We start from the raw sequence: 18,819 nt of genomic DNA, 5'->3' as shown, positions 1-18,819 counted from the left end.
GAACACTCTGTATACCTTTTGTATTGTTTATTCACAAATGAAATGATACATTAAAACTATTAAATGTTCTTTAAAAAGAATAATATTATTACATGTATGTGGTTTTTAACTGTCACTTGTCTTTTTTCTTTTTCCACTAAAGTGTAATCGATGTCGGATGACAGAAACTTACGGGAGTTTTTACCCCTATCCCCCTAACTTAATTGCATTTAGATTTTTATCTGACATCGATCTTTTGATCTCACCCCCAAGAACTCTTTTAAAATGTTGTACTTCAAATTCCTAAATGGGAAAATAAACGGGGAAAAATTGACACCATGTGTATAGGTAAACATAACTTCCTCCTTGAAATTTATAGACTATTTTTAGTATGAGTACTTCAAAATCATTTCACATCTGTCAGGTTAATACCGGAGAGTTACAGTGAATGTGTGCTTTGGAAGATGGCATTTGAAGAGGCAATAGCTGATGGACTGGGAGATAATACGGTATATTTCACTTAGACTCTCATTTTAAGTGTTTGTTACAAATGCTCCTTTTCTATATCATATCAAGGTATACCGATTGATATTTTTTTTTTAAACCTGATCTCAGATTTACCTTAAAGAAAAAAAAAGAAAAGCACATACTAGATAAAATTATTATGATAATCTTCCTTAATCGTGATGGTTAAAGAAAGCTGTTAAGTTTTCCATAAAGGAAGTTAGCTTCACAGCTTTTGAGCACAACCTTGCAAGATACTTTAACTGTGTAGGCAATGGTTCGTTAATACTTTTCATGCTGGTCAAAATATATAATGTATTTGATGCTTTTTTTTTTTTTTTATGCCATTTCAAATCCAGGTAGGATTTGGAAAGGACTAAATTTTGTGGCAAAAGATTTTTTTAATCAAAAAGCTTAATTCTGTACGGTTTTACCATTTCTATTTCATCTAAGATATTGTCAATTTTATTCCCCTGGATATGTATTTCATTTTTGCAATTTATGATTCAAATAGTAGAGACTTGTTACTATTTCATATGTTGTAAATTCATAAATTTGGTTGATATATTTTCCCATACAGAAAATTAATACTTAAGGATGTTCTCTCCTGGTTTGAATTTTTTCAGAAGTATCAAACTTTTTTGATAAACCATTTTAACTGATACATCTTTATCCGAAAGACATTTATCGCAATTCACCTTTGAATTAGAACGCTTTACCCGATATAGTATTGCGTTGTGTGACGACACAATTGAATGAGACGATTGAACAATTTCAATGACATGTTTGATGTAATACAACAAGAGTTTTCATTGGCCGATTACAGCCCGCCCACTTTCTCGAGCGGATTCAGTGTAGCTGGAGAACTGTACATAGCTCTCTGAAAAGATCCACCTCTTATAAAAACCTTCGATTTACAGGTCACAAAAAGCTGCGGACGGTTGAGGCCTGAAATCGGTGTATTCTTTTGTTGCTGTCTCATAAACTCAATATTAAAAAATCTTAACATATTTTCCTACTATATACTTGCGTCCAAACATACCTTCAAATATTCATTAAAGCCACACACCACCCGAAAACTCGCAGCTTCAAATGATTTCGTTTGTTTACGTAGCCATGTTAGGTAGCCGGTCAATTCGAACTCTTGTTATTGGTATCTATTCATAAAATCGGTTGTAAGTTATGTATTCGCTCTTCATATCAACAGCAATCAGAATAATATCAACACGGATAATTAATAGAAATTAAAACATTTCTGTACCAGTTTTTGTAAAGGTAAAATAAGCTCTAGATGAACGAAAATGCTACATAAGGACATTAGATGGAGACCGGCCGGCCCCGCCGCTCATGACTAATGAAAGCCGCACTGCCGTGAGTTTAGCTATTTGAATAATTATCATTTAATAGGACTGGGGTGGTATATTATTTAAACAATTTAGCTAAAATATTTGTGGGGTATTAGTACACATCTAGACGCTATTGTGCCAATATGGAAATGAACCGGGATTCGAATTGACTGGTACCTAACATGGCTACGTCTACGAACGAAATCATCAAAAGCTGTGATCGAGTTTTTGGGTGGTATGGGGCTTTAATAAATATTTGAAGGTATGTTTGGACACAAGTATAGTAGGAAAATATGTTAAGAATTTTTTTTATATTAAATTTATGAGACAACAACACAAGAATACAACTTTTTCTCTTTCTTCCTTTGAAGTTTTTTTTCCATCTAGCATCTGGCCGTCATGTTTTCAAATGCTGACTACTCCCGTATAAGGGAATTTGGGTGGACTTATACATATGGACCAATGAGAGTTTCTGTTGCATTTCGCAATTGTATTACAAACAGATTCAATTGTGTCGTCACACAACGCAATACTATATCGGCCAAAGCGTTCTAATTCAAAGGTGAATTGCGATAAAACATAAAAAAAGAGTATGTTAGTGTGGACTTTAAAGAATTACAGCCCCTCAAAGTTGCCCCTTTGCTGAAACTTAATTTTTCATGAAAATCACCAATTTTCACAAGAAACACACTATAAAACAAATATTAAGGACAGAATAATCTTGGCTTTATTTTATTTTTATGAAAATTAAGCATAATTGATTATTTCAATAACTTTTACACAAAATATATCACCAATTCTACAAAAAATCAAGTATTAATTAACATGATTGTATAAAATATCACACAAATTTGAAGACCTATTTCATCACAAAATTCAACCTATCTGTATCAAACTTTTTCTGAAATTACTAATGTAGATTTGAATCATGTTTTTGCTTAATTTAAATGAAAAAAATGTGTGGGGTAGTGTGCATTGGAACAAAGATTTGAACCATTTTATGTCCCCACCCCCCTTCTTACATGGACATACATTCTAAACAATAACAATATACGATTTGTTTTAAGATGTGTATTTTCAATTCATATTTACAAATTCTATATATTTATTTCATTATATGATAATCAGAAAACATAAATAGTATATGCATATATACAATACTAATTCATTTATAACTACAGAATGTGTCAAACTTATGCCCCTGCATCAGCATTTTCTAATTTCCATGCAATGTGACCTTGATCTTTGACTTTCTGACCCCAAAATTAATAGGCATCTTCCCTTCTTTGTATGTATCCATATGTCCAAATTATGTTTGAATAGAATGCAAAGTACTTGGGTTATTATCCAGAAACTAGTTTTAACAGTCAACTTCCATGTGGCCATGAGGAAGAAATCTGCACTTCCTGGTATGGTTCTTCATATGATGATAGTACAACTCATCCCTCTCACTGTGGTTAACAAATGGATGTAGCTAAAAAGCAAACATTGGAACTCAATTTCTATCAATACTGTAAATTCTTAACAATAGAACAGAATATACTATTTGGTTTACCTTCAGACTGCTAATACACCAACTTCAACTACATTGTAACTCGAATTTGTGTCTAGTCAGGGATTAAGTTTTAATGCCTTGTTCAACAAATTGTTACTCTAAAAGAATTTCTTATGCAAATTGTTATATATATGAATTTGTTCGTGCATAAATGACTGTTTATGAAATATATGCTGAAATTCTAATCAGGATTTTTTTTTTAATGTGCATTTTCAATACCCTATAAACATTATTAAAACTTTTTGACAATTACACTTTGAAGGAATAATTAAATTAAAAAAAATTATAAAATAATTTAAATTTTCCAGAACTGATTAGAAACAAATTATCGATCTAGTAGCCCAAAAGAAACATATCTATACATGTATATATAGTCAACAAAACTATCTTTTGTTTTAACTAATTTGTACACAAATGGCGCACCATAATTCTCTAGATGGGATAACCCCCCCCCCCCCCCCCCCCCCCCCTTTTCCTTTTGAACTCTTTTTAATGAATTAAATTCGCTGTATCCTTTGGCGATTTTTTAAAACAATGATAAAGATTACACTTTTTAATCAAAATGATGCTTCAATAATGATACATTGAACGTTAGGAGAGAGATTCACTCATGACTGATTAGGCGGGATCGGTAAGATCACAGATCAATTTAGGTACAGATCTACATAGTTTGTAGATTTTATTTTCATTAAAAAAAATCTTGTATATTGAAAAGCTTACAAATTCATTCAATACTATATCAGCAGCCTCTGATTCGGGTACTACATCATTAACATCCTTCCATTTCCCCCTCTCGTCTGACACTATGTACAGTACTGTAGTGTGTCACCATGTGCGTGGTTGTACCTACTTGTCTGTAATTTTCTTTGTCTGCCACTCACTTGTGAGAATATCGGATGCAGACTGATCTATAATTGCCTTTACTTCTAACGAATCGCCCATGTATGTTTCTGGACTGCTTTAGAATAGACTAAATGCGACATCGTACAGTGTGCGTCTTCGAGCTCGAGTTCGTTTACAATCGTAACATCATCATGAATGTCGTAAAATGAGAAAATAAGTAGAAAATTGTCATGTTTTAATTAATTTTTGTTAGTTTATTAACATTACTTGCAAATAAAAACAGATAGTAATGTTCTTCTTTGTGCATACGGAATAAAACACACGCATCCCCATGGTTACGACTTTAAAAAGTATGGAGACTCACTCGCGGTAAAAGTACCACGAGAGTACACCCTTAAAAGCATGTATATTAAATTTCCCAAAGTTTTGTTTGAAAATTTAGGGTTCTTTGCCAATGAAATAATTTGATCCATAAACCCCACCTTTTTTATGTTCCATTGTTGATAAATTTTGAGACTAGACATAGCAACTTGTGTGCAATTTTTATGCACCTATCTTTAGATGGAATGTATTATGGTACAGCGATGTCTGTACATCAGTCTGTTTGGAGTTTTCTGTTTCTATTTTCTTTTTTAATTTTCTATCACATATCACACTGAACTTCTCTACAGATCACTCTAGATCATATTGCAGGTTAAATTCATTTCATTCTCTTTTGCAGGAGTTTTGCCCCTTTATTTGAAATCTAATGTTATATAGGGGGTGCATGATTTGTCCAGCCAACTCATCCCATGGTTTTGGAGTGAGGACTTTCTTATTGTACATAGTTTTTGTATAGGTATTGAGGATGTGCATATGGCAAGGATTTTGATTTCTTCCATTTTTGAGCAATTTGCTGGTTGTTGTAGTGAGTACATGGTTTGTCCAATTACACCTCTCACAGTTTTCAAGTTAAGCCATTTGTTAACAAATTGAAGATATGCATATTGCAAGGATTTTGATTCCTGACAATTTTCTTTGGTGTTTGAAAAAAATTACAAGTTGTTGTACTCAGTCAATTTTGGGGAAATATTTTACACACAGAGCTGTCTGTTTACCTCCCATCACAGTTTTTAGCTCACCTGAGCTTTTCTGATCAACACTTTCAGCTGTCCATTTTTGTCGTCGTAAACTTTTCACATTTTCATCTTCTCCAGAACCATGGGGCCAATTTAAACCAAGCTTGGCACAAAGCATCCTTGGGTGAAGGGGATTCAAGTTTGTTCAAATGAAGGGCCACGCCCCCTTTAAAGTGGAGTTAATCACAAAAAGGCAAAAATAGGGTGGGATCTTTTAAAAATCTTCTTCTCAAGAACCACTGGACCAGAAAGCTTCCTCACATAGTGGATATTCAAGTTTGTTAAAGTCATGACCACAGGGGGTATGTTGGGTCCACAATAGGGGATCAAAGTTATATATGCGGATATATAGGGAAAATCTTTGAGAAATCTTCTTCTCAATAACCACTGGACCAGAAGAGTGGAGATTTACCTGAAAACTTCCTGTTCTATAGTAGATTCAAATTTGTTCAGATCATAACCCCCAGGGGTAGGGTGGGGCCGCAATAGGGGATCAAAGTTTTACATACAAATATAGGAAAATGTTCTCCAGAACCACTGAGCCAATTTCAATCAAACTTGAAACAAATCATCCTTGGGTAAAGGGGAGATAATTGCAAAAATATGGTGGGGTCATTTAAAAGTCTTCTCAAGAACCACTGGGCCAGAAATACTGAAGTTTACAAGAAAGCTACCTAACATTATGGAGATTCAAGTTTGTTAAAATCATGACCCCTTGGTTAGGGTAGGGCCACAATAGGGGATAAAGTTTTACATGCGAATATAGGGGAAATTTTTAAGAATCTTTTTCTCAAGAACCACAGGGCCATAAGAGTGGAGATTTGAGTGAAAATTTCCTGATATAGATCATGGCCCCCAAGGGTAGGATGGGGCCACATTAGGGGATCAAAGTTTTACATGCAAATGTATAGGGAACCAAATTAGATGGCAGAAAGCATCCTTAGATGAAATTTATCAATATGAAAGGCTGTCTACAAGAGCATATGATAAATTAATGAATTTGTAGTCAAGTTTAATAATGAAGTTTTTAATTAATGAATTTGTAGTTGTTACCTTTGAAAAGTTTTCTGAAGCAAACTGCTTGTATAATGATATTTGTGCTCAAGCTTGTTTAATGCTAGGAACTGCTGCTCAAGTGAGCGATGTGGTCCATGGGCCTCTTGTGAAGTTAGGACCTCTTATTCGTATGATGCAGAGGAAAGAATGTCACAGCTTGATGATGGCTGATACATTTAATACCTTCAGTAAACTTCTAAAGTTGATAAATAAAAGGACTCACTGTCTAGTTTGTTGGGTATATGTGAGGTGATGATTCAATAACTACGATGGAAATCATGATAATTTATTCATAACTGGTAGACAGTGATTCCTTAATTAATCTGATAGCACTATTATTTCCTAGTTTGATTGATGGATACAATGACAGTTCTTGTATATTCCCTAATAAGTTTTACTGAATTTGTGTAATGGGATATAGTTTTTGGCTTATGAGATTATTTTTTTTATCTATCAAATACAGATTTCAAAACCATATTTAAGTTACATCATGTAAACTTATGATACACTAGTCTCAATTCTACATGATGCTTTTGATCCATTTTTACTTGCAGATTGAAATATTCTCACATGAAGAAGTTCGAGGTATTAATTTTTACAATCATTTGCTTTCAGATCCTTGATCAAGTTATGGAGAACCCCTGCAACAGAGTGTGCGCCGACTGTTCGGCAGAAGGTGAGGTAGAGAGTATGTGTAGCTCCAATTCAAGAACAGAGTTAAAGAACAATTATCATTAGAGGATAAGTTTTGTCTATAGTATACTTTCCTCGCTGTTGAGAAACCAAAAAGCTTTACAATTGGAATAATACTACGTTTTTTAATATCACCTCATTGTAACATGTGAATGTAAATTCTGCCTAGTGTGAAAATTTACCATCCGACATTTTAATCATAAATTGTTTCTTGCAGACCCACACTGGGCCTCCATCAATATTGGTATTGTGTTGTGCAAAAAATGTGCAGGTAAGCTTTAAGAAGTGCATTCACTGGCAATCTCTGTTATGTATGTGTATGAAAACATCTAGTTAAGGTTTTATTGGAATAACTTCCTTTTGATATTGAAGTTGAAGAGGGGGAAAAGTAGATTATGGTATAATTCAATAGAAGGAAACAATCGTTTTCACATGAAGTTATACATGTGTTATTGAGGATATCCTTCTTTCTTGGCTGTGATCCATTTCGCAGAAGGGTTTATATTACATTTGACAGATACAGTGTTACCCCCTGTACCTCTTTGTGCTGTACAAGTGAGACCGTCATTTAGCACTCCCTGTACCTCTGTTGTACAGATAAGATCCACATTTAACACCTCCTGTACCTTTTTGTGCTGTACAAGTGAGATCCTCATTTAACACACCCCCCCCCCCCCACCCCCCCCCCCCCCCCACCACCCCCACTTCAAATGTATTTACTGCTAGTAACCCAATCAGAAAAATCATCAAGCCTAGCTTTTTGAAGAAGAGATGAAAGGGATAATTCTCTGAGGTGTTAACCACCTCCTTATTGTCCCTCCCCAACCAAAAAAGTCCATAGTTTATCTGAAACACTGTGAAGAAATGACTAGCATTTTGATATGGTTCCTGTCCTTGATGTGTTTTTATAATGCTGTACTGTTGTACTTTATCTGTGTCTGTTACACTTACACTCATAACCATTTTCTTGAAGATAATCATTGTGGACTGATTTTCCGAGCCGGTATGATGCAGTGGTTTAATGGGTCTATGCTATGGCTTTACTTGAATCAAAATATTTTTAGAATAAGATCAAGATAAAACCATTAAGATTTACCACTAAATGTTAAAACTTGAAAGCTTGTAGACTTCACATTTGGCTTCGTGTTTGCTCTAATTCTGTTTACATCTAAGTATCATATGACAGCATCTGTTTGTTTCACCTATGTTCTGTACCTAAACACAGTAGAAACTGCTTTAACAGTTACCCAATACCTTGTTTCAAAGGCCGTTCCCAAACACTGTGGAAACATTCTGTAAAATTTTTAATGTGCTTTTAATGTTTTATTTATTTTTTATGTATTATGTGTATAACATTCTGTTGTAAGGTATATATGCATTGTAGAGCACCTTTGAGCGTACATAGTGTATGAAAAGGGTGCTATATAAATATGGTATTATTATTATTATTAAAATTAACACCAGGCTCCGTACACTGTTTGAAATGACCATGTATTGTACAAGTCACGTAAATTGGTGTATGTGATAGTTTATTTTTACATCGATCATGTGATGAACGTATTACCAGTATGTAAAAAAAAAACAAAAAAACAAAACAAAACATCCAATAACTGATTTTACGGTAGTAGTAATCATAATTATGATTTTCTCAAGCAGAATTTCTGTGTGGCTTAATTGTCGTGTAAATTTTAGTTTCTTTGTTTATGATTTATGTCAAGCTTTTAAATTCATACCAGAAATAAAATAACGTTGAAAATTTTTAGCAGTATGTAAATGACATGCATTGCTGAAAAGATAAATTTTGCTCAAAACTTTTTTGATCACCCAAAATATTATTAAAAGATTGGCACTGGGGCTTTGGCAAAATGTTTTGTTTTGGAAATTACTAGTGCATATATAATGCTAGTCTTGTAACAAATATAACCAGACTCATCACCAAATGACTGTTGGGTACTAACAGGAACTGTATCGGGACTACATTAATGTATTGTAAATGATGATAACTACATGTAGTACTATTTGTTAAGTACATGGTCTGACTTTGATGATACACATTGTAATAATTCATTTTGAAATTAATTGAACTTGACGTATGTTAATTGCTCAGCTGGTAAGAGCCTTTAGTTGTCTTGCTAGTTTTATTAAGGAACAGTTTTTTTCATTTGTTGGTTTTGCTGTTAAAGTATTTGTGGACTCTATTTTTTATTTTATTTTTTACTTTTACAAAAAAAATCATAAAATTGAATATCAAGGTTTATGTTTTTGCCAAACCGACAGAAATTGATGCTCCTTAAATGGAACTTTTTTATGAAAAATGTTGGACACAAAGTCTACCAGAGGGCATGTATATATGCATGTCCTAATTAATATCACAAACCTTATCAGGCAAATGTTGAGTAATGTTTGATAAATTTCTCGTAATTAGAATTTTTGGGGCATATAGTTTTTGGTCTGTCCGTCCATTTTTGTTTGTCCACAAGAGCTTTCACCTTGGCCTTATTTTTTTAATGGTTTGTGACAAGACTTTTATATTTCACTTATGTATTCCTTGTGACAAGACCTTTCATTGGCTGCCATAATTACTTTGCTGCCATACAGGAGCATCAGCGTTTCACAAACTCATCTTCTTTTCTTTAAAAAATCTGTAAACCAACAAAATAAAAAAAAACTGTGACATTGCCTTCACATAAATGTACATGCACAACTGCTAAGAGTCAGTTATACATTTCTGCAAAATGTCATTACCTTTCCGCAGTAAAATCTTTACATTTCTGTCAATGTATGTTTACTGTTCCAATAAGTAACTATAATTGTACTTTTAATGCATTTCTACTTAAGTGTAAAGAAGTTGAAGAAATGAAAATTTTCTTCTGTGTTCATGAAAATAACAGCATGCATGCAACAGAACGGGAGTCCAAAAAGCATTGATATTTTAGTACCCTTACTGGTTCTCATATTGCAGTCAATAACCACATACATTGATATTTTAGTACCCTTACTGGTTCTCATATTGCAGTCAATATCCACATACATTGATATTTTAGTATCCTTACTGGTTCTCATATTGCAGTCAATATCCACATACATTGATATTTTAGTACCCTTACTGGTTCTCATATTGCAGTCAATATCCACATACATTGATATTTTAGTATCCTTACTGGTTCTCATATTGCAGTCAATATCCACATACATTGATATTTTAGTACCCTTACTGGTTCTCATATTGCAGTCAATACCAACATACATTGATATTTTAGTACCCTTACTGGTTCTCATATTGCAGTCAATATCCACATACATTGATATTTTAGTATCCTTACTGGTTCTCATATTGCAGTCAATATCCACATACATTGATATTTTAGTACCCTTACTGGTTCTCATATTGCAGTCAATATCCACATACATTCACATACATGTTTCTGTTAGAGTGGATATTTGTAACCCACAATTGTTATAAAATCAATTTACTAATCCTGTGGGGATCCGGGTTAGAATAGGTCCCCAGTACCCTTTCTTGTCGTCAGAGGCAACTGAATGGGACAGTCCTTCTGATGAGATCGCAAAAAACGAGGTCCCGTGTCACAGCAGGTGTGGCACGATAAAGATCCCTCGCTGCTTAAAGGCCGTAAGCGCCGAGCATAGGCCTAAATTTTGCAGCCTTCACCGGCAATAGTGACGTCTCCATATGAGTGAAAAATTCTCAAGTGGAACTTTAAACAATACAAAATCAGTCAATCAATTTAACCAGTATAAAAGATTTTACCAGCAATGAAAAATATGAGTAATGTTCTAAATCTGAGATTTCAACAAATTTTAGTTGTTTGATGTAAATTTTACTCATTGCCACAAGTTGAAATGGTGGAAAATAAGCATGTTTTGTGCACAAGGAATATGCTGAATTGTAGTATGTGTTTTGCAGAATTGTGAAATTTGTGGAAATGTAAAAATATGGAGAATGAGCTTACATTTGTTAACAGAAAATGCTATCATAGTATCAATGTTCAAACAATTTGTGATCACACTGGCGATTGTAAAAATTGATGTAAAGTAACACGAGAACATTGTCTGTGAAGAGAGAGAGAGAAAAAAAACATTTATGATACTCTATAGATAAGCTTGAAGGAATATATTATGCACTGTATTCTTTGCAATGAATGAAAACATGGAAGCGCTTTTCAAAATTTATGCTTTTAAAAACAAAAATAATTAAATGCCAGCCTCAATTATTTCTCGGTAAAAAGCTAGTTTTGGTATAAGTTTACAGAACTTTAAAGATATTCTTAATCAATTTGAAATAATTAAATTATTTAGGCTAGCATGCTTATCTGAAGCGTGTAGCCTTTTTAGAAAGATGACACAAGCCAATCAGATAATGCGACAATAAAAATTTGCAAGATTGAAGACCGTCAATGGAAGTAAAACCCTGTGAAACGAACGCCAGAATCTGATGGGAATGGTATCATAAAATCACAAGTAAACAACGAGATGTTGCCGAAATTCTTTCAGTAAAATTCTTTATACCCCGCGAATCGGTCTACTGTCAAATTTTCTCCTCGATTTCTGGGTTATATTTTATTTGGTCATCAGACCTGTCATCATAGCCTATGAATACACGTAAACAAAATACAGCGTAATAGATAGGAAGTAAACATATTGCATTATGGGATTGGTGTTAATCGTTTACGTTGGTTTAGTGAGAATTTTGATATTTAATGTCATATAAACTAATGTGAGTTTAATAAAGGTTTAATACAATGGTATTTAATGAATCCATTAACTAATGCCACATTAAGAATTTAATAACGCATTAGGGTTAAAGTCACATTAAATTTAATGACTCGTTGATACAACAGGGTCCAGTCTTTTAAGTCAGTGGAAAGGTAATGCATCAACAGTTTACTGATGTTAGTGACTATATGTAGATTAAAAAGCTTTGGAGAAAATAGTGTTATATGAACATATCCAAGATATCTAGAATTTATATCATGATTAGTATCTATTAAGAAATTTATCCATGATAAACTGTATGCTATGTGTGTGTGTGTGAAGCACTAAAATCCAGCAACACTCACCATTCAAAGTGTTCGATGGAAATATAGGTACAAGGTCAAATAGATGAAGATGTATAAATCACTATAATGACATGAACAATTTGGAATCGTCAAATCTTTAATGAAAATCAAGTTAATTCAATAAAAGGAAATACAGACTAACACTAAAACTAAACTACAAAGGCTAGGAACGACGCAGATTTATGACAGAAATGTAAGGAGAAATGAATTTCATTCTTAAAAATACATGATTCATGATCTGCAACTCTTGACACCAGAATACGTCATACTACTAATGCAGGCTAGAAGCATCGCAGTTCGTTTCCTCATGTAATTTCAAATATATGATTATTATTTCTTAAAATCTGTGTGTACGACTAAATAATTGTAATCCTAAATGCCACAGTAATTTAGGTATATTATTCTAAATAAAATACAGATAGTAGAAAGGCATGTATGTGATGATAAAAGAGACTTTCTTTCAGGGATTCATCGGAACTTTGAACACTCCATATCTCGTGTCAAGTCACTCCGTATGGATACCAGAATATGGACCCCAAGCCTTGTAGAGGTGGGTTTTGTTATTATTATTATACATTTATATAGCACTTTATCTAATGAAGACAATTACTCTAAAGCGCTTTACATGTAACTTAATAAAAACAACCGAAAACAAAGAATAATTAATACATAGATAAAGGCATAAAATAATACCAAAACTGAGGTGGGTTTTTTTTTTCAATACTAAGAATATGGAATGAAATGAACTATTTGATAAATAACACAGAATGAATGGAGATGATTCAAATATGACCAGAACATGCTCTTCCCAAGGGGAGATAATTAAATTATTGAAATAACGTGAGACATTTTCAATTTTCTTTGGATGAGACCACAAAAACTGAGGCCCTGTGTCACAGCAGGTGTGGCATGATAAAGGTCCCTTCCTGCTCAAAGGGCGTAAGCTTTGAGCATAGGCCTAAATTTTGCAGCCCTTCACCAGCAATGGTTATGTCTCGTATGAGTGAAATTTCTCAAGAGGGACATTAAACAATATACAATCAACCAACTATCATTTACTGAAATAGCAACATTTTATTAAAAATGGTATACAAATGCAATTTGAACTCACAAACATGCTCTTTATAATTCAGCTGATAAAGGCAATTGGAAACAGAAATGCCAATGCCTTTTGGGAGCATTCTTTACCACCAGACAAGCGGATAAACTCGGACACGCCGGCTCCTCAAAGGAAGGCCCATATAGAAAACAAATACAAAGCCAAGCTTTACTGTGATAAAATTTCCATATCAGACAACCAAAAAGTACTCAATGAGGTAATTACAAACAAACAAGAAAGTACTCTATGAAGTGATCAGACCAAGGAGCACTCCATAAGGTAAACAGACAAGTACTTCATGGAAAGTCAGACAACCTAACAGTGAAAGTAGACAACCTAAGAAGTACGAAGTGTTCATACTCTTTCATTCAAGTGATTACAAATTCAAAATGTGTAAACTATTCTAAAAACATGCGACACCAATAACATCTGATAAAATTGAAATGATTGAGGTATTAGTTTCTAAATTTTTATATACATGTATGTGTATTTCTTATAATGGAATATATATTCTTACCATGGTTGAGTTGAAAGCTGTAGTTATATGTGGATGAGTGTGTTATTGTATTTATTTTATCTTTATAGATGCTTTTAGAGTTGAGTGAAAATGAAAATCTATTGGAGACAATGAAAGTTCTCTTCTCAGGTGCCAATGTAAGTCAGTATTCAGTATTTTCCTTTCTCTTTTTTTCAAAATTGGATGACGTTTCTTGTAGTAAATTTGAATATTTCCTATTTTCAGATTTATCATACAAATAGTAATGGTGAAAATGGTAAGTGTTTGTAAATCTGTAAACTGCTGTCTAATTCTGTTTCATTTTTACAGAAATTTACGCTTTGAATTCAACATATTTTGATATACATAACATAATTATTGAATGTTTTATATTGATAAATGAAAGTTCATGATTTTGTAGTCTAGCGCATTAAATGTAGACTATTATCTTTGTTGTTTTCATACAGCGTATAAGATTGCCAAACGTTTGGGACAAAGACTGACGATGGTGAGATGCTTTTTATGTATGCCGTGTCGTGTACCGGAATTATTTGAATTTGTCTCTTGTATTCTGTACAGTAAATGTCATCAATCTTACCTTTACAGGAGTTTCTTTATCAAAATGGAGGAGATCGTAAGTTTGATTCTACTAGATCTCTGAGTCTAACATTATCAAGAATTTGTATCAAAATACGGAGATAAAGAGTCAACAGTGCGTTAATTCAATGCTTGCATTTTAGGTACCTCCAACTCGTACTGCGATACAGATGAGGTAGGAAGTTCGTTTGTGAGTCGTTAATTTATTTGAACCATTGTATGAGAATTATATGTGTAATGTTGGGTAATTTTGGAAATTCTGCTGATTAGGTTCAGGCAGCCAGGCTACGTGGTGAAGTCTGTTTAGACGGTTATCTACAAAAGACGGGGAGTAAAAAGAAAGGTAGCGTTTAGAGTAATCATTAACAGTTTTGTTGCATAGATAACAACTAGTTTTTACTATCATGGACATGTATAAAATGTTATATTGTGTATTTCAAGCTTTTTATTTTTTATGACCAGAAATCAAAGATCTTTGGTCTATCTCTCAGTTCACAGCTTCTAACTATTGAATTCAGCCAGATAAAGACCTCAAATTTTCTTAAATGAAAGGTCAAGACCAACGTTATGTATCATATCGAGGTCAAATTGCCATTGTAGTCATGACAATACACTTTAACAAAGCTTACATATATATAGCAGTTTAAGTATTCAAACTAAAGACTTCATATTTTCTTAAGTGAAAGTCAAGTTCAAAGATAAAAGGTATTGTTATTATAACTGCAAGGTTAGTTTTGCACCCTTAGGACTTGGGCACAGTTGGTGCCATAGTATTTCAGCACATTTCTTGTTTTATTATTTAAGATTTCTTGAGGAGATGGTGTGTTATTGAGCATGGATGTCTGCGATATTTTTCAAGTCAAAATGTGAGTAATCGTGCACTTTCTCATTCAGTATACCTACTAGAACTGTAGTAGTATGTACATGTATTTCAATAACTTTCTGTTGACTTTAATTTTTATAAACTAAAAATGATAATTTTTTAAATTATTATGTTGATTAATGAATTAATGAAAAATTAGGCACATTGTGAAATTGAAATTGAACAAAAATATTTCAATTCCAACTCAATATGATACAATTAATTTCACATGTCATGTTTTTGCACATGAATGCTTCAGGAGGTAAACTTTTTTCTGTTTTTTTGTGTGTTTGTGGGAAAATAATAGGATAGAGACAAGTAATGGCATACCTACCAAATGAATTAATTAGCTTGGAATGAACAATACATGTATATTTGGTGTGTGAATGCATTTGTAGTTGCTAGGTATTAAGGTATATAGCTAGCGTATTGCTTCCTTTTTCCTTTAGAATGAAATCATTGCTTTGTCTACAGACAACCATTCTTAAAGATAACATACTGGTATGAGATTTACATCCAATGTTCACTGTCCCTGCATTCTGTGAATTAGGAGTTGAAGTGTCCATTTTATCTTTAGAGTTAGTTTTCTGCCAGTTTAAAAAAATCATCTGTTATTGCATGGTTTTATATTATCCAGTTCATTGAAATCACAGGAATGTTATTTATTTGCGAGACAAGCTTCATGATTTTACGTGTATTGACACAATTTCAGTTCCTTGGATAGGGCCAAAACGATAAACTCGAAAATCTCGGTTTACATAAACTCGAAAATCTCGGTTTACATAAACTCGAAAATCTCGGTTTACATAAACTCGAAAATCTTGGTTTACATAAACTCGAAAATCTCGGTTTACATAATCTCGAAAATCTCAGTTGAGATATGAGTGTCCATGAACCAAAATCTCCAGACAAAAAAAAAAAGCTACTTTCTGGAGGAGTTTAAGAATCTAAATGGTTTTTTAACTTCATCTTACATTTTTAGCATACCTGTGTAACATTTGCATATCATGTATATTATAAATGTAGTAATAGAGAACATTTTGCTTGATTTTATATGACCTTTATTTTATGGAAAGAGGTGTGCTTATTTACAAACACCTTGGCATAAATACTAGAAGTGATATTTTGATATTCAAGTAAAAGTTTTAAAATAAAATGATATGTACCATTAATACAAAGTTGTAGCATTTCACCTGAAGACATGTGGTGTGTGATATATGTATACTATAGGTATTATTTGTTAAATATTTTCAGAGTTCTGTTGCAAAGGACAGTGTGGACAATGAAGTCATGATGTGTGTTCAAGCTGTTACTCTCTCTGACAAGTATGTCTATTGAAGTTTTCACCAATCTCCTGAACAAAACATTTCAAACAAAATCTGTTCAGTAAAGTTTTACAACTGAGTTCTGAACTCAGAGAGCTAGAGATGTAATGTAGAGTTGAGAAACTGTAAAAGACTATCGATTAATTATTGCTAAATCACTACTTTAGGTCTTTGTCAAATGTGAGAAACTTAAATAAAAGGTCAGTAAACTGCATGATTATTCACTACACTCCTCCCTTTTTTGTAAACCTTAGATTTTCTCAGACATGTTAACTTTTGAGTTTGCCTCTTTGTGAGATATCTTTAATATCTTCTGTTCAACCAGTCATGATAATTTTTTCAGACTGGTAGCAAAGAAAAATATGATAAGTGGTTCCCTGTACAGAGCTTGAATACGATGACAAAAGTTGTAGAATTTTTAATGCAGCCATGATGTTTGCCTAATGTCAGGCACGTGTATATGTCATTGGGATTCTTTTTCTAGCAATGATTAAGGCCTAATGAAATATTCATTAATTTACATGTACTTGCAAATTTTGAATTAGATGTCAATGTTCGCTAATTTTCTTCTTACTTTAACCAAATCTCTAATATTTTCTCAACGATCTAGCCTTCACCTTAGAAAAGAAATGAATTTTAAAGCGAATTCGTCATGTACATTTTGTGTACGAATCAGCTGGTCAGACAAGTATTCAGTCACACATGAAGAAAATGTCAGTTACCCAGTTCGCAGGTCATGTGCACGGGTGTATCACTGATCCTGTCCATGCTTTACGCAAAAATTCAAAGAGATAAACATACCACAGTGATTTAAATAATGGTTGGGGGTGAGATGTAGATACATACTAGTAGATGGGAGATAAACTTTCTAAAACTTGAGCCTCATCAGAAAAGTTAACATGTCTGTTTGTTGTATTAGGTTTCTTTATTAACAAATGAATGTACTGAAAACTGTAACAATGTAAATGTGTATAGATTTTAGTTGTAGAGGGTATGATTGCATGAAATTATAAGGATGCATTTCATTATATAATTACCATGATACTGTTAATAGTAAATAAAAGAAATAGCTCTATTTTCCATACACTGCGTAGATGCTCCCAAAATTATATCTAATTACTCTCAGCATGATGGTCTAGGGAAACTAAGGAAATATACACGTAGATATAGATTTAGATGTGCTTTTGAACTAAGAAGTAGAATGATATATTTTAGATATTTTGATGCCCTCTTTTAAAAAAGAGGGGGCATACTGGTTTGCACCGGTCAGTCAGTTGGTCAGTTGATAGACCAAGTGTTGTCCATTCATTATCTTGAGAACTCTTGATAGACATCACACTTGGTACCGTGGCGTCGGTGGCCTAGTGGTTAGGCTGTCAGACTCTCGACCGAAAGGTCGTGGGTTTGAGTCCTGGCCGCGGCAGGGCCGACATTGTGTCCTTGGGAAAGGCACTTTACATGAATTTCCTCACTTCACCCAAGTGTAAAAGGGGTACCTGGGTATAGACAGTGAAAGATATTGTTAGAATATAACATTGTTAGTGCTCTAGCGCCTGTAATGGCAGCATGCACTGTATGCTTCCCAGGAAGCTGAGAAAGTTCTAGATTGATATAAGGTCTGCCGGGGTAATAATGTATTGTAAAGTGCTTTGAGCAGCATACGCTGGGAAAAGCGCTATATAAAACCAATCATTATAATTATTATTACCACTGGTATCCGATAAAGAAGAAATGAGTCCTATAGATTTTGAGGTCAATGGTCAGGGTCAAATGTTTATCTGCTCATTTTGAGAACCCTTTGTTTGAAAATATTTTTGGACCCTTTGCTGGACAAACATCAATCTTGGCCATTTTTTCACTCTCATTATAGACATTCTAGATTAAAGACGACCCTTTTCAATATTGCGGGGGGGGGGGGGGGGGGGGGGCATGTATTTCTTGTTATAAAAACATTGAAGTGTGGTATTGTGTCATTATTTAGGATAAAACAGGTACCAGCTTTTCATACAATGCTGGCAACTGTCATCTCTCTCATGGGTGGTCACGTAATTTTTTAATTGATGGAAAAGTCCAAAGTATGCCTCTTTTTGGTTCGTGTGATAATCCCTGAAAAAGATCAAACTGTGAATTAAAAAAAATTTGGTTTTCACTTTGCTTGCAGTTTCTGAGCTAAACAGTTCTTTAACATGCAACAGTCAGTCTCTCAATTTTTTTCACTGCATCATGTGACTTTCTAATCCACAATTCTGATATTTATATTGTTTTTAG

The 18,819-nt window shown here is 33.5% G+C and overlaps 1 protein-coding gene across 14 annotated transcripts in view; it reads left to right on the top strand.

The window, feature by feature from the left end:
• Nucleotides 1-18,819, top strand: part of LOC125667421 (arf-GAP with Rho-GAP domain, ANK repeat and PH domain-containing protein 1-like) — an 86,875-nt gene that overhangs the window by 39,588 nt on the left and 28,468 nt on the right. For 5 of the 14 annotated variants that reach the window (XM_056157191.1, XM_056157190.1, XM_056157192.1 and 2 more), the window contains 15 exons: nucleotides 404-488; nucleotides 7,017-7,077; nucleotides 7,312-7,365; nucleotides 8,068-8,097; nucleotides 12,637-12,722; nucleotides 13,306-13,488; nucleotides 13,857-13,925; nucleotides 14,014-14,044; nucleotides 14,235-14,275; nucleotides 14,374-14,401; nucleotides 14,508-14,539; nucleotides 14,635-14,707; nucleotides 15,169-15,231; nucleotides 16,479-16,551; nucleotides 16,719-16,751. In XM_056157191.1, the coding sequence (XP_056013166.1) occupies nucleotides 404-488; nucleotides 7,017-7,077; nucleotides 7,312-7,365; nucleotides 8,068-8,097; nucleotides 12,637-12,722; nucleotides 13,306-13,488; nucleotides 13,857-13,925; nucleotides 14,014-14,044; nucleotides 14,235-14,275; nucleotides 14,374-14,401; nucleotides 14,508-14,539; nucleotides 14,635-14,707; nucleotides 15,169-15,231; nucleotides 16,479-16,551; nucleotides 16,719-16,751 (942 nt within the window). The remainder of the gene's footprint in view (nucleotides 1-403; nucleotides 489-7,016; nucleotides 7,078-7,311; nucleotides 7,366-8,067; nucleotides 8,098-12,636; nucleotides 12,723-13,305; nucleotides 13,489-13,856; nucleotides 13,926-14,013; nucleotides 14,045-14,234; nucleotides 14,276-14,373; nucleotides 14,402-14,507; nucleotides 14,540-14,634; nucleotides 14,708-15,168; nucleotides 15,232-16,478; nucleotides 16,552-16,718; nucleotides 16,752-18,819) is intronic. The other 9 variants (XM_056157194.1, XM_056157193.1, XM_056157196.1 and 6 more) reach the window with 5 other exon arrangements.

Source organism: Ostrea edulis, chromosome 2 (assembly GCF_947568905.1).
Source record: "Ostrea edulis chromosome 2, xbOstEdul1.1, whole genome shotgun sequence".
NCBI classification, from domain to species: domain Eukaryota; kingdom Metazoa; phylum Mollusca; class Bivalvia; order Ostreida; family Ostreidae; genus Ostrea; species Ostrea edulis.
Note: the sequence above shows the minus strand (reverse complement) of the source record. Positions and strands in the feature narration are given on the sequence as shown.